Source organism: Rattus norvegicus, chromosome 12, assembly GCF_021556685.1.
Source record: "Rattus norvegicus strain SHRSP/BbbUtx chromosome 12, alternate assembly SHRSP_T2T, whole genome shotgun sequence".
Lineage (NCBI taxonomy): Eukaryota > Metazoa > Chordata > Mammalia > Rodentia > Muridae > Rattus > Rattus norvegicus.
Window position 1 is genome coordinate 40,330,796 of NC_141545.1, and position 21,422 is coordinate 40,352,217.

Genomic DNA, 21,422 nt, shown 5'->3' on the forward strand with positions numbered 1-21,422 from the left:
GGCCCTGATCTTGTTCGTGTTCTACCCACCTTCTCCTCCGATGGGTAAAAACCAATCGCTCTCATGACAAAAGGAAGCTCCGACAGGCAAATGTGTTCCGACACCTGCCTGGTCTCCATTGTATCGATACCTTGAGTGCGGATCTGAGAGTAGTAAAAATAGTCCTCCAGCTCCTGTGTCAAACGAGACGGAAACGGCACACAGTCCGTGTGATAACATCCAGGAATGGGATGCTTTTTCTAGAAAGTTCTCTCTAAGCTCAGTGCGGGGGCGGAGGGTCCCCAGAAAGAGTCAATCCCCAATGCTTGCTCTACGGCCTTGACTAGAAGCCCCCAGGAAGTGTTCACTCGGATGACAATTACCCTGTAGAATTTTCCTTCCCTGCCACCGGACACCAGACCGTAGAACGGGGTCAGGTCTTCACCCCCGAGGGAAACGGCCGCCTCCAGGGCACTGGAACAATGGAAAACATCACCATTAGAGAGTGCTCAAGCATGAAGTCATGGAGCCGCACAGATGGTGGCCTCTGAAGGAAGGGCGCCCGCAGCGTCTGTACAACGGGGTCTCTGAACGACCCGTGCCTAGGAAAGTCCTGTGGCAGCGGCAAAGCCTACGGACAGAAAATGCAGTTTCAGGCATGAAGCGCAGCCGTGCAGGGTCCCACCTAATTACGGTGATATTCTTATGCCACGGCAGGAGCCTGGCGATTTGTCTGTAATCTTTGGGGACCACATCTCTCCTGGGGGCCGGGGGAGGCTCCAGTCTGAGACCTCAACCCTCTTAAGCCGAGCACGGCCCAACCAATGCGGAAAGGCTGGGGTGCTGTGCGGGTGCACTGCCCGTGCTAATTGCTTCCAGAAAAACCCGGGAGATCACAGGGACCCATGCCAAGCGGATAAAAATAACCCTCTGCTCTCTAACACAGGGTCAGATTTTTCCAAAAATAGGCCCTTTGAATGGGAAGAAAACCTACTTTTTGCATGAGACCGACCAACTTTTCCTCACACAAAAGGCAAATAATATAAAGTCGCTGTAAAAAAAAAAAAAAACACCCAAAAGCCACTCACTGGATTTCTGCTAATTCAGTGGACTAAAATTCGCTTCATTGAACACCCACGGTGGGGAAGGGAGGCACCCAGAATTGGAATCACAGGGGTCTGCACATGAGGTCTGACTCTTCCTGCTTACAAGCTGTGTGACCACGAGAAATACTTACCTCTGTTCAGTTTCCGCATCTGCAAAATGGGTAGGGTCAAACATGGCTGTTGTAAGAATTAAATATATGGGGGTTGGGAATTTAGCTCAGTGGTAGAGCACTTGCCTAGCAAGTGCAAGGCCCTGAGTTCGGTCCCCAGCTCCGAAAAAAAGAAAAAAGAAAAAAAAAAAGAATTAAATATATGAGCACACACTAAGATTCGCCACGGACCTTTTCTTTTTCTCAGAAACCATTTCCTTACTTGAGCCATCAAGAGATCCCATGGCAGTTTAGTGACCTGTATGAGGGGAATCACACTTCACTTGTCTCCCAGAATGGCTGCAAGGATGGAGTCAAGAACACACAGGCCAGGGCCAAGCCCAGGAGCTCAGCTCTGTCCGCACCAAGGGCTGACGAGCGCTGATATGTCCCTACCCCTCTCAGCAGAGCCACAAAAGGTCCTCTGCATGGTTCCAGGGGAAGACCTTTCTTTTCCAATGAGCCTGAGGTCCTCTCCGGCAGGGCTGGGTCTTCACCCTACTTATCCCTGACAGGAAGCTATCAGAGGGTCAGCTAGCCTTCCTTTTCCGTGGCCTCCAGGCCAAAACCGGCTTGATCCTGACTCAGGGGATAACGAACCCTGTCCTAGAGCAGGGTATCAGGACCAGAAGTGACATGGGAACCTGTCACCACCAAGAAGCCCCCGAGGGAAGGCTGCAAAATACACTTGGCTCCCCAGGACGGCCCAACTTTCTGGGGTCCATCCTCTCAGACGACTTTTATCTTTTGTCAAGTTGATATAAAGCAGCCAGCACACGTGTCTATGTGGTATTGGAGCTTCGTGAGTGCTACGCCAGCACTCTACCATACTGAGATACAGCCCGGGCCCTGGTAGAGAATCGTATTGTTTACTTACTCGGTGTTCTTACATTGCCTTCCATTAGGGAAACACCGAACATATTAAGTCACCAGAAGCAGCAATAAAGTGCTAATTAGTTCATAATGATCCTTTGTCCCCACAACAGATTAAATTGAAATTCTCAGAAGCCTGGATTCTGGCCAAGCACAGGGAAGCTACTGGAAATCCCTACCAGATCCCACATTCAAGGACAAGAGTGAAGGTGGAGGGGCTTTGCCTCCCCCACTGGGTGCCGCTGGCCCCAAGGATTGCAGGTGTCGAGAGGGGTGACACATGGAGGAGCTCCCGGGGAAACGCTTCTGGGTAGAGGGCTAGCTCACTTCGTTTCCGAGGCTGCCCCCAGTTCTGTGTATCAATTCGCTTGGGGCAGCAGAGGCAAAAGGCAGAGCTGCGATTACAATTCGAAGCCATCGAGGCACCAAAACAGATTTTTGCCTGCTATTTTCACTCAAGTTTGGGGTAAGAAGGAAAGCGTTAACATCTGCCATAAAGAGAAAGATGCGTGCTTGGCAGATGGCAGGGGCGGACGTTACTGGGACGGGAATCAGGCTGCTCTTTGAGGGAGGGGCCTCCGTGGAGCTTCCGTCTACCCTGAAAGCTCAAATGGATAGTGTCATCGGAAACACAAGCTTGCTACCCACTCATTTGCTCTCCCGTGGTTCCCGGCACGGAGTTTGGATGGGTGAAAGGGTGAGCCTGAGTGCCTGTCCCATCTCATACACAAGTCCCTTTCGGGAGAAAGGGAAGGAAGGAGGTCCTAATTCACAGAGTTTTTAGCTCTAGGCTGGTCCCTACATTGGCACATGTAAATCTGTCTGATCCCCGTGCAAGACCCTATAAAAGTTGTTACCTCTACTTCACAGACAGCATCTAAGATCAGAGAAGTATTAAGAAAACTGCCCAGATTCTGGAGCAGAGACTCCAAGCTATATCGAAACCCTTATCTCTTTGACACTAAAGCCCGTGTATTCTTTGACATACAAGCCTGGAATTTTGCAGCCTTACTTTAGGCAGCCCAGGTTTCCTCTCAGGGCAGGGAAGGGCAGAGGAGCGCAAGGCAACAGATTCTTAACTCATCCTGACTGTTCCTTTAATGGCCACTTTGGGGACTTGGCCTTGGTCTCTCTGGCCAGGATAAGTGTGTGCAGATACTGAGAAACACTTCCTTCCGGGAGCCAGGTGGAGCCAGGGGCCCTCTCACCACCCAAGCTGGAAATTTAGAGCGGGGACCCATGAAACTGCACTGCAGCCTTTGATCTGTGCATTGTCACCAGAAAGCATCCTGAAAGCCAGGTACTGTTTCGTTCTAGCAGGACACGGGGCATGTAGCAGGGACTCTGAAACTGTTGTAATCAAATGAAAAGATAGGGTCTAAGGGGCGGAGCAACGGCGGTGAAAAGCATTTCGCATGGATGGCTCACAACTACATTAACTCTGGCTCCAGGGGATCCAGCGCCCTCTTCTGGCCGTCTCAGGCACCCACATGCATATGTACACATTAATATGCTTGCCAAGTGCACACACATACACATACACACACGTGTGCAAAAATACACATGTAAATACATCCTTTTCCAAAAAAAAAGTCTACACTTCCTTATGCGGCCAGGGTATGTCCCTTCACCTACCCTAAGTTGATTTTCCACTGCACCACCGAGCGATCTTGGCCTCCCGCTGTGAAGGCAAAGTGGCCATCATAGGAAAGGGCCAAGCCAGACACCCCATTTGGGTGGCAAACGATAGCACATGTTTTGTGTGGGTTGCCGTCCACTGGTAAGATCTGGAGACCAACCTGGAAAGGCAAGGGTAAACAGAAATTCAGACTTGACTACCTGAGTCTCCACCTCGACGGGCATACCCAAGCTTCACCTCCAGACACCTGGACTGTACACTCGCACATCTGGGGCCATCTGCCAGAGTCGACTTTAACATACAACTAGGTTCGACTGGTCTATATATATCCCATGCAAATTAGATTCCCCCCCCCCCCAGGCCAATAAAAAGAAAGAAAAAGCATCCTTTGGAGGGCCATGAATTTTCATTGGGAAACTTGGAGACCTCAGCTCAGAAATCTCTCCCAGGGGTCTGTGAGATGGCTCAGTGGGTAAAGACACTTGCCGCCACGCCTGATCGAGTTCCACCCCCAGGACTCACGTGGTGGAAGGAGAGAACTGACTCCTGAAAGTTGTCCTTTGACCTCCATGTGCACACACACGCACACACTAAAAAAAATTAAAACAAAAAGAATGCCTTCCAGAGCCATGCTCACTAATGTGTGGCTGTTTTCAGAATGGCCAACGACCCATATGGAGGTAGTTCTGTACAGCAGAAGACTTAAGGACCCATGGGTCTTATTGTCTGTTCTAATATTAAATGTATTTATCAGGGAAGGGACATCGGCGCCACGGTGGTGCACATTTGGAAGTCAAAGAAACAACTTTCCCAAATCAGTCTCTCCTCTTAGTGGGTCCCAGGGTTCCAACTCAGGTCGTCGGACTCGGCGGCAAGATCCTTTACTGATTGAGCGGTCTCACCGACCCAGGGTCTCCTGCTCTTTAGACTCAGGGTCTCCTGCTCTTTAGATCAGGGTCTCCTGCTCTTTAGACTCAGGACACGGCCATCTTGCAGGGGCGGAGGGAGGGAGGGAGGGAGGGCGGCTACCTTGTCCCTGTTAATGAACACCAAGTAGCGCTTCTGCAGCTCTAGCGTGGATTTTACTGGGAGCACCTGCGCATGCTCAATAGGCGACCCGTACGCCGGTCCAAGGAGTGTCTTTCTGTGTGGAGGGGAAAAGAGAGTATAAGTTCCTTTAGCTTTGGTGCATGTTTTAAGACTGGAATTGACACTATCATACTTTTTTGCTGTTGTTCGGGGTTTGCTATGAGGTCCAGGCTGGCCTAGAACTCACAACCCTCCTTGCCTCAACCCCAAGCGCTGGGATGACAGGCAGGCACCACCACGCAGGACTCCTTTTGTATCTGTGATTCTGAATTTCCTGTCTTGTCACTCGGCTAATCCCTAAGAGCTGTCATTCAAGCGCTGCCAGCAGCGGCGGCTGTAAACAAGGAGTGTCCCAACAGAAAACGCTCTAGGGAACTCAGGGGGACACCCTGACTGTGAAGTCAGCCTTGTGCTGACTTTTTCTCTCTACATTATACCCTGAGGAATGCCTGCAAGTAAACGGCCTGCCTTGGGCGGGATGTGAGCAAAGACGAGATTCCTCAACGTCAGGCGCACAGACTGGAATGGGACCCCATCCTCTGTTGCAGACGTCCCTAAATATAGGTCTGTGTGACACGCACATCGCCAGAACCATTGGAGCATCCAGCTGTAATGATGCTGGTTGGGCCTCTTTAATTTGACTCTAACATTTCTTACTGCAGGAGCATGCCACTGTGTCCGGTGTAGCTTGCTCTCTGATTTGCTACTTCACTGAAGCACTAAGGTGAGGTCCCTTAGCCAGATGTCTTAATGGATCCTGCCACAGCAGCCTTGTGAGAGCACCTCCCCATGACAGGGACAGGAGACTGGCGTGAGGTGTCACGGAGTCCTAGGGTCTAGAGTGAAGTATTCCTAAAGGGGTGGTCAGCTGAGTTCAGAGTGATGGATCAGAGGTAGAGAGAAGGGCAGTGGATAGCCGGAGAACTGGGAGTCAGGAAGAGACAGGTGAAAGCGGGGTGGGGCTGGGATGTGTGTGTGTGACAGGTCTAAGGGGGATAAACAACACTCCTGGGAGAGACGCAGGAGGCAGAGCAAGGGGAGCTTCCCTTCTAGGCTGCGAGAGGCTCAGCACTGGAACACTACAGTGCCCCCCAGGTACACAGTGTATCAGCTAATGCCTTCTCCTGAGGCCCTTCCACATGCTGGCAAGTAGGCGGAGGCAGGGGAACAGGGCTATAAAAGCCGTGAGGACTGGGATCTCTGTCCCCGGTTGGGTAAGTTGTGGGGGGCAGGGACTGTGGAAATAGTCTGAGAGTCACTACGACAACCCAGAAATGACAATCCCAGGGCCATTCGGGAAATTACGCATAGGCCTGTCTACATCAACCCTACACCCTAATGCTCACACACCTACAAAATGGACACAATGTAAATGTCTATCACTGTCAGCCGATGAACAGGTGGACAGGACAGGGCCAACCCTCAGCTGTTAGGAGCCTTGGTCATGTTACAAAGTGGAGGAGTCTCAACAACGTGTTAAGCGAGAGAAGCCAGACACAAAAGGTCACAGACTTCGTGAATCCATGTCTGGGCATAGGAAGTTGTGTTCACACATGCAGAGTAGGTGCGGGGTAGACAGGAGCGGGCCGGGGGCTTCTGGGGACATAGAGAGGCAGGGCTGGGTAGCGTCTATTGATGGGAGCCAGAGTTTGGTTTTCGTTTCTTGCTTTTTGATGTGGACTCACCATGGAGCTGGAGACAACCTTGAATGGTCCTCCTGTCTTTACCTCCCATGTGCAGGCACTAGAGACATGTATGCCCGGGTAGTTAGGTGGTAGGGAGGTAACCCAGGACTTTGTACATGGTAGGCAAGCATTCTACAAACTGAGCTCAATCCCCAGCCCTTCTGGGTGTGTTGGGGACCTTCTTGAACTGCACAGCTTTTACAGTAAGATAAAAAATGCCCCAAAGAGTTCCTGGCACATCGCATGTAGCTGTCAGCCAGTGACAGGCAACCTGTCTACCAATTTTACAAAGTTCCAATCTCTTCATTCTGACCAAAAGGCATTTCGTATTCATTGTTAAAAAAGAAAAGTTCAAACTTTTAGATATACATAAAATGTATCACCCACATTCTACAATGCTGTGCCCCGTCCCAAGGCAGGCACGGGTATCTGTTTAGTATGTATGACTCACCAAAAGTTCACATACATGTGTGTTCATGTGAAGAGAGAATTGAACTATGCATGCTTGCTTGGCAATTTGCTTCATCTCTTACTGTACCTTGGGGATGCCGCCACGTTACTGCACAGACGGCTTTCTCATTGATTATTATCCCCCCCTCTGCTAAAAGCGCCATTGTGTACTGACGGGACATCACTTAACCAATGCCCGACTAACAGACATTTTGGATCCTTTTACTTAGGTCCTGGCATAAGCGCAGGGTGCGTCTGCAGGCTTCATTCCTGGAAGTCGGAGGATGTAAAACTTAACAGAGGGTGACAAATTGCTTTCCCCAAAGGTTACTCCAATTTACACCCCCCGCCCGACAGTGGTTGGGCAAGCCAGCCCGCTCCCTTACACCCTTGCTGACGCTCAGCGCCACCAATCACTTTTATCTTTCCTGATCCCATTTGTAAAAAAAGATGTCTTGCTTTTGTCTGCATCATGGAGGGAGGCCTGCTGAGCATCTGCCCCTGTGGTCCCTGGCCTTCTTTTGCGGCCATAAAAAGCTGCCTTACTGTCGAACATTCTAAAGCACACTTTGAGAATCCTTTTGGATTCATTATGAGATGGCGACTCCCCCTCAGTTGAACTGCAGTTGCCAGGCTTATTGTTTCTCCAACGTAAGGGATGCGGTAAGCAAAGAGCTCTTGTTCTGGAAGGAGAAGAAAGTTCTGGAGCCACTGGAAGAGGCGCTGGTTACACAGCCCTGTCCGTGCCCTTCACTTAAATGCTTCATGAACTGGACTTCCAACCTTGCTAAGCTATTTTCTACACTTGAGTTCAGCCAAGAAGCCGAGAAGCGACTTTAGTGGAAACTTGAGGGTCCTTTGGAAAGTCGGTTGGATGTCGTTTTGCTGGGGCAAACACGTGAAGGAACGTTTCGTTAAAGAGGACGCAGGTGTGAAAGGCTAAGGCAGACTCGTGAAGGAATGTTTCCATGACGCTGACACAGGAGAGAAGATGTTCTGCAAGCATGTGAAAGGACATGTGATAAAGGATTCTTTGCTAACCACACGCATGTACTGGTTCGCCTTACATTGTGTGCTGCAAATGCAAATGGAGCTGCATTTGCCGGACTCCATAGAGAGAAACACACCAAAAAACCTTTGGTGGCGTGCCGCAGTTTCTTGCTATTTCTGTGGACTCTGGCTGATTGGATGCACGTGCTGAGGCAAGACCTGGACTAAGGCAAGGCACTTGGAGGACACGGGATGTTTGGAGGGTAGAACTCAGACTCCACAGAGTGACAGAGACAGAGCTTGGCTTGCTGGTACAGCTCGCTGTGCAATGCTTGTGGGTCTCAAGCCTCTGCTAATCTTTACCTCCCTCCTGGTGTCCCTCCAAGTCCCTCCTGCTGGCTCAAACCAAGACTGAGGCCTGGCTGTCTCTGTAGGTCATGTTACCACTGTTGCTAACTCAACTCTACTGAACTGGACTGCTGGTGTATCCGTGAAGTGTTTGCGAGTGGATCGAGCTGCCACAGTCTGCTAACCTGTGAACTAAACTGCCAATTTCCAGACAGCACAGATGGGAATTGCTCCAAAGAACCTTGCTAAACAGGTTCACTTCCCCCGTATCCTTTCTTTTCCATTACTTCTAGTGGGTGCTGAGCTACAAGAGAGGTTAAAGTGTTTAAGAACCATCATTAAAACTAGGATTTGGGGGCTGGGGATTTAGCTCAGTGGTAGAGCGCTTACCTAGGAAGCGCAAGGCCCTGGGTTCGGTCCCCAGCTCCAAAATAAAGAACCAAAAAAAAAAAAAAAAAAAAAAACAAAACAAAACTAGGATTTGAAAAGAATTAAAGTTATAAGTAATATTATCTTTTTTCATTTGGTTTTTTGTTACTGTCTATGATGGGGACGGGTGGTGCAGTGGGTGGCGCATACATCCTGGGGCATGTGTGTGGAGGTCAAAGAGCAACTTTCAGGAGCTAGTTCTCTACGATCAGACTCCTGAAGCAAGGCCTTTTTACCTGAGGAGCCATTCCTTACCATGCACACTTTCTCTCCTTTTAATAGTTTTATTTTATTTAGTTTAAGTGATTTATAGATTTTTATTTGGCATTCATTGGTATTTAGTCTACATGTATGTCTGTGTCAGAGCCCCTGGAACTGGAGTTACAGTTGTGAGCTTGTGATGGTTTGCATATGCTCGTCCCAGCGAGTGGCACTATTAGAAGGTGTGGCCTTGTTGGAGGAAGTGTGTCACCGTGGGGATGGGCTTGGAGACCCTCCCCCTAGCTGCCTGAGGATGCTCAGTCTGTTCCTGGCTTCCTTCCGATGAAGATGCAGAACTCTCAGTTCTGCCTGTACCATGCCTGCCTGGATGCTGCCAGGCTCCTGCCTTTGGTGACAATGGACTAAACCTCTGAACCTGTGAGCCAGCCTCAATTAAATGTTGTCCTTTATAAGACTTGCCTAGTTCATGGTGTCTGTTGACAGCAGTAAAACCCTAACTAAGATAGAGCTGCCATTTAGGTGTTAGGAATTGAACTCAGGACCTCTGGAAGGGCAGCCAGTGCTCTTAACCACTGAGCCATCTCTCCAGCCCTGTATACTATTTTCTTAAAAAGATGCTTTGAGCTAACTTCAGATGGATGACCGATAGGCAGAAACACACACACAGTACACACACACACACACACACACACACACACACACACACGTGCGTGAGCACAGGGCTCAACACAGACTCCGTATGTCTTTGCTGTGAATAACTGTTGGTGGTGTCCTTCGAGCCTGAGGCCTGTTGTGCCTGCATCTCCTACCATGTGAATTCAGTCCCTAGGGACCGACTGGGTATTTCTGTGGACGTTCTTTGCTCAGAATTGTGTGTCCATTGAAGAGCGGGAATGAAGAGCCTCCCGAAGCTCTACATGCTCTCGGGTTTTTTTTTCTTTCTTTCTTTCTTTTTTTTTTTTTCTCTTTTTCTTTCTTTTTTTTTTTTTTCAGGGCTGGGGATCGAACCCAGTACCTTGCACTTCCTAGGCAAGCACTCTACCACTGAGCCATATCCCCAACCCCTCTCAGGGATTTTAAACATTGTGCCAGTTTCTACTTCCTGTCATGATGTAAGGATGCTGTCATTAATCCTCCTCCTCGAAAAGAACGGTTGCTAGTCTGCGGGGAGTGGGCAGCAGGCTCATGCCTGGAATCCCAATCCTTGAGAGGTTGAGGCAGGAGGCTTGCTGTAAGTTTAAAGCCAGCCTGGACTACAAAATGACACAGTGTCTCCAAAAGAAAAACAAACAAACCCCCACAAAACCAAACCAAGACGCAGAGGAGGAGGGGTTGGGGCTTTGGAAATCTCCTCTGAGACTGAAGGCATGATGGTGGCCAGCTATGATGGTGCACGCCTGTAGCCCTAACACCCGGCCAGACTCTGCTGTATAGTAAGACCCCCATCTCAGAAACAAGCTAAAACCAACCAACCAGTTCCAACTCTGAGCTCCCTCAGAGCCTCTGAATGGACACACTGCTACTGTTGCTGCTATCTCCTCCCTCAAACAGTCCTCACTCTCCACGCACTTCCAGTGGTATCCACTGGCATCCAATCAATGGAGGAGAGGCTCCAGCCCCACAGGGCTGACTGGGGCTGACCCTGTGCACAGTCCCTAGTAGAGGGCAGAGTCAGCGCAAGAACAGAAGGGCTGAGTCTTGGCCTGCCTGTCTAGCTGGTTCTTCAGACGTTAGAACGCCTCCCCAGACTTCAGAGGGACAACACTTTACAAGGCTCTGGGCAACTGAAGACAAAGTGGTCCGGTTGCAGGGACAGCAGTCACTGTCAGTGTCCCAGGTGAGGGAAACCTGGGGCCACAGGGACTGACACCCAATCCAACCCCAACTGCGGGAGGCCTCTGCGGGAAGGAAGATGAACCTCCCCTGTGAGGCTTTGGATGCCCTGGGTGTGGTCTGCAACCTCAATCTTCTCTTTCCATCCAGTCTCCTGCCTCATGGCACTAACTTCCTCTGCCCTTGACCCCAGCTTGGACTCCACATATGATCAAGAGACTAATTCAGGTGCTCTTGTGTGCAGTAGGATCTCGAATCTGCCTTGTTCCACCTTGGATTTCACTGATCTCCAATCTCTCCTCCCTACCCCCTCTTCTTACCCAAGGTCCATTCCATTTTTCTGGCTCCTCCGGCCTCAGTCTTCAAGGTGTGTAGGAAAGCCCACTCTCTCTCCCACTTTTACCCTCCGCCAATTCTGCCTGGCTCATTTCCAGATGTGCCCGAGTCTGGCCCCGTTCCCTGCCACCTTCGGGCCACTATCATCTGCACAGTCTCCTACCCTTGCCTTACCCCTCACTCTGTGCCCCACAGCCCAGCCCTGGAGATAGGGAGGCGAGCTCAGGAGCCCTGAGGGTTTCCCTCCCCACTCTCCCGACTCACCCTTCCTCAATCCCACTCCAAACAAGTCACTTTCTTAGAATTTCTCAGACTCTCAAATGCCTTGTTCTTTCAGGTCCTGTTTTCGGGCTTTCCTCTCCTGTGTCCTACGTCTGGATTTACTCCTCCCTCCCTAAGCTCCACCCCCACATCTGCCCAGTACTCTTTGATGGCAGCAGTCCCTCTGCCCCACCCCCCAACCTCCTTGACTTGCTGTCTTTCCAGTCATTGTGCACAGCACTGTCACCCCCACCTACTCATTAGAATACTGCCCCCATCTCTAAAGTGTCCGTCCAAAGAGGGAGCTTTGTCTGGACAGACTTTCACCACCTGGAACATTACCAGTCCCAGGAAAGGAATAAATGAACGAATGAATGAATGAATGAATGAATGAATGAATGGATGGAGTCAGTTGGACTTAAAACTCCTTTGAGAAGCAGCATAAAAGAAATGAGACATGCTTGGAGGGTGTGGCGGCACACATCTGTAATCCCAGAGGCCAGGACTACAGAGTGAGACCCTCTCTCAAAACAAAATCAAAACGGCAACAGAAATCAAACAATTGGGGGCGCTTTGTTAAAAAGAGTTGGCTTTGGTTTCTCTCCTGTATGGGAAGGGCTTTGGAGCACCAGTGGCACCCAGTGATCCAGGCTGCACTCTTCACAGATACAAGAGCGCCAAGCTCTGGGTCCCTTACCTCCCTGGGACACTGCCTTAGGGCAAGGACCCCCAGGTGGGCACCCTTCTGCGGGTGGTGAATGGCCTTGTGTTATTGTTATCTGTGACTCAGTCTCTCTGAGAAGGGAAAGCTGGTAGCAGCTGCCGGACTGAGAAATGGGCGTGGCCGGCGCATTGGTGGGACGCCCTGGCGCTGAGAAATGGGCGTGGCCGGCGCATTGGTGGGACGCCCTGGCGCTCGCTCACCTGCACATTTTTGTGGTGGCATTGAAGAGCTTCACCTTGTAGCCACTGTTGCAAATGAGCAGGAAGAGCTCCTTGGTGAGCGGCGGGTACCAGATCATGCAGGTGGGGTAGTTGCCCTGGTCTGTCCGGTGAATGTCGAGGACCTCCAGGTGGTCTTTGTAGCTCTTGGTAAGATTGTACTCGATCTGCCGAGGAGCACGGGGACACATGAGGAGCCAGCTAGAGGACAAGCCTAGCTGAGAAGCGTCAAGCCCCGGGTGTCAGCCTCTGTTGTCTCTAAGGGAAGTCTTCTGACTCTACATCCGTGTGCTACCCTCACTCTCTGCTTAGCTTTTGTCAGCTAGAGACAAAACAGTTTCACCTGGGGAGAGGGAACCTCGCGTGAGGAACTGCCTCCACCAGATTGGCCTGAGGCCATGCCCGTGGGCAAGCAAGCCTGGGCGCTGTGAGAAAGTAGCTGAGCTAGCCGTGCGTGCGTGGAAAGCAAGCCACTTCTCCAAGCCCTCTGCTTCAGTTCCTGCCTCCAGGTTCCCGTCCTGAGTTCCTGCCTCAGCTTCCCTGAGTGAGTGACAGACTGCGAGCTCGAAGCCAAGTAAACTCTTTTCTTCTCCTCAAGTTGTTTCCGGTCCACAGGGGTGGAGAGCAAAGTAGGACACCTAGCTGTGTCAGTGTGGTCCCCCTCTCCCATCCCATGCCACCCCACATGGGACATACCCGCCCTGCTGCCCGCCTGCCAGAAACCTATGCTCCCAGACATGGGCCACGTGAGGTATCACCTCAGAGATCCCAATATGGAGAAATCTGTGAGACTTCACCCTACAGTCACTTTCTCCACGTGTTGTAGGTGAGGTCTATACAAGATGCCAGGGATGGAACAAGGTGGTGGGGGCTGGGGGGGGGGCTGGCGATCAATTGGGCAAACCAAACTGAAGACAGACTTACCAAGAATCTGTCTGTCCCAAGGCTCAGCAGCCTGGGTTCGTTGCTGTCCAGGTGAATACCGAACAGGAGGCTGCGGATGCTGTTGTGGTGAGCGCGGAGTCTCGCCAAATATTCCCAGACCCTTTGTCCGTTTTTGACAACCATCATATACACGGCCACGGTGAAACTGACGTCCTAAGGGAGCAAGAGCGGAAGTTGTCCCCTTAACTTTAGGACTTAAGACTCATCCTGGTGGTCTTCGGACTCATTTGCCTTCAGGATATGCCATCCGGACAAATCTTAAGCACAGCAGAACAAGTGGGGAAAGTGATGGCCATTCTGCAGGCTGGGAGACTGAGGCTACCGGTGTGAAGATAAAGGTGGAAGGGGAGGAGATATGATGTCAGCCTCACTCTCCACGTTCTCACACAGTTCCCCCATGGAAAGCAGACAGCCTCCCAACAGAAAATAAAAAGGTCTGATACAGGGCGGAGTGGCAGAGAACAGCCTGAAGGGGGCGCTGATGTCCGTGCCGGGTGCCAGGACAAATCTGGTGCTTACCAGGGCTGTGTGTACAAGGCTGTACGTGAGTGCGATGCCAGGGGGCGGTGGCCCGAGGGGGACCTTCCTCACCACCACTGCCACCACCACATCTGACAGAAAGGCAGACCCAGGGGACAGTCAGAACCACTTCTCTGAGATCACAGAGAGAAAGAACAGAACCCAAAACCCTGAGGAAGGACATTGAGGTCAATCAGTGATGAGGCTTCCTCATCAAAATGATCGGAAGGATGAAGGAGGGGATATAGAGACTGGGTCCCAGAAACACAGCAGCCAGACAGCCCCGGGGGCTGCAGAATCCAAGTCTGAATGTCCTAAGGCCCCAGTTCCTGTCTGCCCGAAAGCGTTCTTCTACCTCACCAACCCTTTCCCCTTCCCTTTGCTCTGTCTGTCACAGCTTGACTGGGATGCAAGCCCACTTCCCCCAGACCCCTCCCACGTTGTTAATAAACAGGAACGCTGAGCAGAGAGAGCTACTCACGGCGGTCGCCATGTAATTGGAGTCGTGTGAGAAGCTGACGTGAGACACGCTGCTTCTGGAATATTTGAAGGGCTCTGAAGTTTCATTTTCTAAAGACATCGCATCAAGAATATAAACTGTCCCCTCAGTGAATCCAGCTCCAAGGAGGGCTCCTGAAAGGACAAGAAGCCCGAGAACGATCAAGGAAAAAAGATTCTTCATTCTGAGAGTAAGACTGCAGCAATAGGCAGGAGGAAGAACCTCCACAAGGAAACTGGGAAGTGAGGCAGCTTGGGAAGGACAGACACCAAGGCACCGCTGCGCATGAGGCAGCAGGCACTGGCTGGGACAGCCCCTCTGGGTACTGTGGAACCGGTTGAGAGTTGGAGTACCTTCGGGGTTGTAGGTCAGACTTTGGACTCCAAGCCCCTTCTCAAAGGTCCTGCTGAACAGATAGACCTTCTTCTCGAAGTCCCACACCTTGATTATCCCACAGACACTCCCGACTGCGATGAGGGGTTGGTACGGGTGGCAGGAGATGGCGTGGACAGCATCCCTGGGTTCCACAAAGAGCTTCTCAAGTTTGGTGCCATCCACTGTCATGTGGTACACGGTGGCGTCAAACGTCCCGATGATAAAATTCCTGTTTGCCAAGGCAAGACCCAAGAGGATCGGCATTTGCAGGGAATGGCCACACCAGCCGTTCTGCTTCTGGCTGCTCATGAACCGCCTTTGTTGTCTATAATTTGGTGACATTATTAACCCAATGTCTCCAAAAATATACCACCAACAACCAACAGCCTCCATTTGCAAGTGAAAAAAAGCCCACTCTCCCACATGTAAATTGAGTCATTAAGTATGCAGATGGACAGTCAGCGTACAATTAGCTAATCTACGCATGCAAATATTCGTTTGTGTATGCAAATATGGAGTTGGGTGCACATATACAGCCGTGCCCGTAAAGACTGCAAGGGTAATTAAGCAGGCTCACGGATAAGTCAGTCTTGAAATGTTATGGGTATTAATTAGCTAGTGCCTTTAACCTCGGCGGCTAGGACATGCTCAGCTCTAAGAAATGAGGGTAACCCACGGCCAAGGACTCCAGGCACAGTGGAGATGAGAACCCAGGGAGAAAGGCCACCCAGCTTCCAGTTACTCAGGCTTCTAGATAGTGAAATCTTCCACTAATTAATTTAAAAAAAAAAAAAGAGTCCAATACTGAGTGCGACCATCCAAGGAGTCATGTCTGAGATTAACTAGAAAGGTGTGTCCCCTTGATTTTACATCTTAGGGACAAGAGACACATTGGTTGTGCTGCATGCAGACCTGAAAGGGGGCACCAGCCCTTTCTTGGCTGTCGGGATGTTGAGAATCACTGACGACTCACCTGACAACGAAAAGGTCGCCTCTTAGGGTGCAGTCCGTGGGGAGGTTGGATTTCTCGGTTGGCGGACTTGGCAGGGTCTTTGAGAAGGACAGAGTTCTTATGGGGCCCAGTTTGAAGTTGCTATACCAGTTGACAATGGAGAAGGTGTGATCATAGAACTTAATGCTGCCTTTAATGTCACCCGTGACGATGTAGCTGAAACCGAGAAAGACACCAGGCTGTTCCTTAGCACTCATGGCCAGAGCCATCCATGGTGTGTCTAACTGTGGCAGGCCCCGGAGCCCATGTGCTGTGGCGCTCCGTGCAACCCTACCCAACCCATTCTACATCTCCAAGGGTAAAGAGAAAAAAGGTTTGCTCGAAACCCAGCGGTGCCTTTAATCCTAGCACTAGGGAGGCAGAGGCAGGCGGATCTCTGGGTTTGAGACCAGCCTGGTCTACAGAGCGAGTTCCAGGACAGCCAGGGATAGACAAAGATATCCAGTCCTGAAAAAGAAATCTTTTTTTTTTTTTTTGGAGCTGGGGACCGAACCCAGGGCCTTGCGCTTGCTAGGCAAGTGCTCTACCAGTAAGCTAAATCCCCAACCCCTAAGAAATCTTTTACTGTAAGTATTTAACATATACCGCTTATACCTATCTGGGTTCCATGTCCAGAGTGCACAGGAGCCCAGTGTGGCTGGAATATGAATACAGATGACAGCAGACAGCGACTGAGCAGCAACATCACCCAGGCTGGGCAGTGGGACACGATCTGCTTTCTAGGAACACTCTGCTGTGAGGATCATCACAGAGCCACACCCAGTTATCACGGGCAAAGGCAGCACCCGGCGACATTGCGGCTTTTATTTCTAGCCCTCCAATCCATTCTAAGAGAGCTTTTAAAAAAAATTCTTAAGACTTTAAAAGAATTCTAATGACAGAGGGAGAAGGAATAAATTTTCTCCAATGTTAGGCAGGCTGATTAAATGAGATTTCTGATTAATAAGCAAGGCATGTGGGCAGAGTAATTGACGAGGGCTGCCTTTACTGCCCTCTGCTGGGCAGAAGCGGCGAAGCTCGCCCAGTGTTTGTGAAGCCCTCTTCCCCTTAGTATGGGCGAGGGGAAGCCAGGCCTGATCTTCAAGGCTCTACCCCACAGCTAACAGAAGGTCGACTATAGCATCCATCTATGCTCTCACACGTCTTCTTGAGCCCCTGAGATGACGACCCTATACCTCTTTGTAAAGTCATATCTGGATGCCATGACTGTCCAGCGTCCCTGTGGCACTGGTGTGGATGGAAGCGAATGGGCTCAGTGAATTCCTTTTTAACCTAGGGGCTCCCCATGTGCCAAGCAGTGTACATGGAACCCTTATAAAGTTATCGGGGTGTGGGTAGGAGTGCACAGTGTGTGTGTGCAGGTCAAAGGACAACTCTGGAAAAGTCAGTCCTCTGCTTCCTTCACGTGGGGCCCACGGACTGCACTAAAACTGTCAGGTTTTCCTGACAAGTGCTTTTATTCAGACCCAAGAATTGCAAATGTCACCCCGGTATGAATGCTGGGGGAACGCTCACGCTTGGGAGTGTGAGGCAGGAAAGCCAAACTTAGGACCCAGCCGGGCTACGCAATGAGACTTTGTCCGAAGAAGCCAAGCAGACAGACAGACAAACAAAAGCCCCAATACATGACACGTAATTGTTCTTGAGCCACCAAATTATGAAACTTCCTGGGTTCTATTTTTGAAAAATGACTTTACATTTTCTTTTTTTTTCTTTCTTTCTTTTTTTTTGGTTCTTTTTTTCGGAGGTGAGGACCGAACCCAGGGCCTTGTGCTTGCTAGGCAAGCGCTCTACCACTGAGCTAAATCCCCAACCCAGACTTTACATTTTCAAAAGTGGTTATGTGTGTGAGCGTTTTGCCTGCGTGTATGCATGTGTGGCACACGCATGCCTGGGGCCTTCAGAGGTTAGGAGAGGGTGTCGGATCCCCTAGAAATGAAGTTATGGGTGATTCTAAACCACCCTGTGCATGTGAAGAACTGAACTCCGGTCTTCTGCAAGAGTAGCAAGACGCTCTTAATGGCAAGCCTCTTGCCACGTTTTCTTCAAACTAATGTATGAAATCTTGGGGTGTGAAACAGGTTTTATATTAGCACACAAGAAAAAGAGATAACCTTTTGTTTCACTAACACAGAATTAAAAAAAAAAAAAGATGTGTGTCCATGAGTTTTTCAAAAGCCGAGATTAAGGGCTGGGCATGGTGGTGTACACCTTCAGTCCCAGCTCTGAGAAGGTAGAGGCAGTTGTCTGTTGAGTTCCAGGAAAGGCCTGGTCTACAGAGTGAATTCCAAGCTCTTGACAGGGCTAGTCAATGCGACGCTGTCCAAAATAAGTAAATATAAAAAGAAAAAAAATGGAAAAAGAAAAAAAAAAAAGAAAAAGAAAAAGGAAACAAAAAAAAAATAAAATCTAGTTGATACAAGTAAGAGTTAAGAAGAAAGAATACATTTCCTTTTTTGTTTTTCTCCCGGAGCTGGGGACCGAACCCAGGGCCTTGCACTTAGTAGGCAAGCGCTCTACCACTGAGCTAAATCCCCAACCCCAAGAAGAGATTTCTATCCTGAACTTCAAAGTGCTCGGTTCTTCTGCTTCGAGGAGGCTAATGCCCTTGACTAATCACGACTCTCCCCAGAAATACTCTCCGATCTATGACTCTGCATACAAAGTTTAACAAAGGACCTCGGACACTGGGAGTGCTGGGACAAACAGTGGTCCCCAGGAAGAGCCCCTGACCGGCTGTCCAACACAGAGTGCTCAGCCCAGAAACTGCGTGCAGACAAGCGGGAATATACCGACTGTGTGGGCTGTAGCTGTTCATTTAGGGATCTATATTGTATAAGATGTAACGACAACTAAAAAGAAAAAAAAGGGCATGAAATTCAGAGAGGGCAAAGGGGTACACGAGAGGGATTTAGAGGGAGGAAAATGATGTAATTATATATTATATATATAAAACCGAGGTCTACCACACGTTTGGGACCTCACCAGGATCTTCTCTAATCAAGCTCATTACCTGTCGATTGTCGTAAGCACTGTGATGGCCTCCTTCTGTAAATGGACCAGTTTCCGCGGCTTCATGAAAGGGAATTCGGAGACGGCGGAGTCTGCGGAAGCGGAGTCGGCGTCGGCGTTGGCTTCGGCTTCGGCTTCGGCTTCGGCGGCGGAGGAGGAGGCAGAAGTGGAAGAGGCCCAGGGATAGTGGATATCCCAGACAACCAGCTTCCCTTCCTTCGTAGCCGACAGGATTTGTGGTAACTTCAAGTGGAAAACAGACTGGCTAAACTTCCCCACAAGCTTGTTGAACGTCTGTGTTTCAGTGACAGGTTATACGTTACAGTCAGTAATAATAATAATAATAATAACAACAACAACAACAATAGAACCAAAGCATGGATCCCTGTGGTATTTTATAACATAATATAGATACAATGAGACAGAAAGAGAAAAGGAAAACAGAAATGGCTGAGAACCCACAGATAGACCGCTCCTGAGTTCACTGAGGGTCATGTGATGGGCTCGATTACTCGGCTTAAACGATTTATTTTTATTTCATGTGCCTTGGTGTTCTGCCCGCATGTAAGTCTGTGTGAGGCTGTGAATTACAGTTTTGAGCTGCTATGTGGGTGCTCGGAATGGAACCCAGATCCTCTGTAAGGGCAGCCGGTGCTCTTAACCAACGAGGCATCTCTCACACTCACCAATTATTCTATGTAACAGCACCCAAGGACTGGCTAATCACTGCTTATACCTGTCCTGCTTCTCTCACGGTCTTTTAAACCCGTCGTCTGTCATGAGCAGAAGCATGCTCTAGGTGAAGAACAAAATAATTACCCTGCTGTCCTTCACGGAAGAAAGCTTTGGTAAGACCCCTTATTCATGCATGCTTGGGGAGACAGATAAAGCGTTCAGCCATCTTTCTTATACAGTGACTCAGAGATGAAATAGGGAACGGAGAGAGGATGGAGAGGTGGCGTGGCAGGTAAGAGCACACGCCGCTCCCCCAGAGGACTGGAGTTTGCCTCCCAACGCCCATGGAGGGCAGCTCTCTGTGATTCCAGCTCCACGGCATCTGAAACCTCTGGCTTCCAAGGCCCCTGCGCTCACAGACCATCACCCCACACACATAGACACAATTTCAAAATAAAGTATTTTATATGTTTTTTCTCGAAGATTTATTAAGGCCATCGAATCCCCATTACAGATGGCTGTGAGCCACCATGTGGGTGCTGGGAATTGAACTCAGGACCTCTGGGAGAGCAGTCAGTGCTCTTAACTGCTGAGTCATCTCTCCAGCCCCAAAATAAAATATTTTTTAAAAATGTAGAGAGGCAAATGAGCTGAAATGAAGCCCTTCAGTGAGTGTATGGAAGGAAGGAAGGAAGGAAGGAAGGAAGGAAGGAAACTCAGCAATGTATCACATGACACAGCAAATCTGTCGCCCAGTACCCTCTTCAAGAAGACCCTAGGTTTGTGTCTCCAGGTTTCTATTGCTCAAACCCCGATCAAAACCATGATCAAAAGCAACTTGAGGAGGAGAGGGTTTATTCAGCTTATACTTCCACATCATAGTTTTGTCATTTAAAGAAGGTAGGGCAGGGCTGGAGAGATGGCTCAGCAGTTAAGAGCACTGACTGCTCTTCCAGAGGTCCTGAGTTCAAATCCCAACAACCACATGGTGGCTCACAACCATCTGTAATGGGATCTGATGCCCTCTTCTGGTGTGTCTGAAGACAGCGACAGTGTACTCATATATAATAAGTAATTCTTAAAAAAAAAAAAAAAAAAAAAAAAAAAAAGGTAGGGCAGGACCCTGGAGGCAGGCTGCTCACTGGCCTGCTTGCTTTCTTTTCTTCTTTTCTTTTTTGTTTTGTTTTGTTTGTTTTTGCGTTGCTTTGTCATTTGAAGCAGAGTTTTTCTATGCAGCTTCGGCTGTCCTAGAACTCACTCTGTAGAACAGGTGAGCCTAGAACTCACAGAGATCCTCCTGTCTCTGCCTCCCCACGGCTAGGATTAAAGGCTTGCCAACACCTGGCACCACCAGCCCAGGGACGGCATCACCCACAATTGGGCTGGGCCCTCCGGCACCAATCGCTAATGAAGAAAATGCCCTATGGCTGGATCTCATGGAGCCATTTTCTTTTTTCTTTTTTTTTTTTTTTTAAAGATTTATTTATTTATTATATGTAAGTACACTGTAGCTGTCTTCAGACACACCAGAAGAGGGCATCAGATCTCATTACAGATGGTTGTGAGCCACCATGTGGTTGCTGGGATTTGAACTCAGGACCTCTGGAAGAGCAGTCGGTGCTCTTAACCACTGAGCCACCTCTTCAGCCCTGGAGGCATTTTCTTTTTTTTTTTTTTTTTTTTTTTTTTTTTTTCTTTTTTTTTCGGGGCTGGGGACCGAACTCAGGACCTTGTGCTTCCTAGGCAAGCGCTCTACCACTGAGCCAAATCCCCAACCCCTCTGGAGGCATTTTCTTAATTGAAAATTAAGATAGCTCCTTTCAGATAGCTATAACTGGTGTCAAAGGGACATAAAAAAACCAGCATTTTTGCCTCCAAACTTGAACGCAGAAGGCTCCAGAGGTTTTTGTCAAGCAGCATCATGTTCATCTCAGGGTAGGCCTGTGTCCATGCAAGTCATTTTTGTCATTTCAAACTGTAATCAGCATCTGTTCTTGGCAGATTGTGTTTCTGTGAGCTCTCCGACCTGCCTTCTGTAACCCGAGAACCAAGCC

General features: G+C 49.6%; 1 protein-coding gene across 4 annotated transcripts in view; it reads right to left on the minus strand.

Annotated features, from left to right (window-relative positions):
* Cfap251 (cilia and flagella associated protein 251) overlaps nucleotides 1–21,422 on the minus strand; it is a 72,851-nt gene that overhangs the window by 23,277 nt on the left and 28,152 nt on the right. For 3 of the 4 annotated variants that reach the window (NM_001431746.1, XM_087578460.1, XM_087578459.1), the window contains 10 exon segments: nucleotides 30–173; nucleotides 363–453; nucleotides 3,743–3,906; nucleotides 4,776–4,890; nucleotides 12,314–12,498; nucleotides 13,256–13,429; nucleotides 14,277–14,428; nucleotides 14,648–14,898; nucleotides 15,643–15,837; nucleotides 18,695–18,987. In NM_001431746.1, the coding sequence (NP_001418675.1) occupies nucleotides 30–173; nucleotides 363–453; nucleotides 3,743–3,906; nucleotides 4,776–4,890; nucleotides 12,314–12,498; nucleotides 13,256–13,429; nucleotides 14,277–14,428; nucleotides 14,648–14,898; nucleotides 15,643–15,837; nucleotides 18,695–18,987 (1,764 nt within the window). 4 annotated transcript variants of the gene reach the window in all.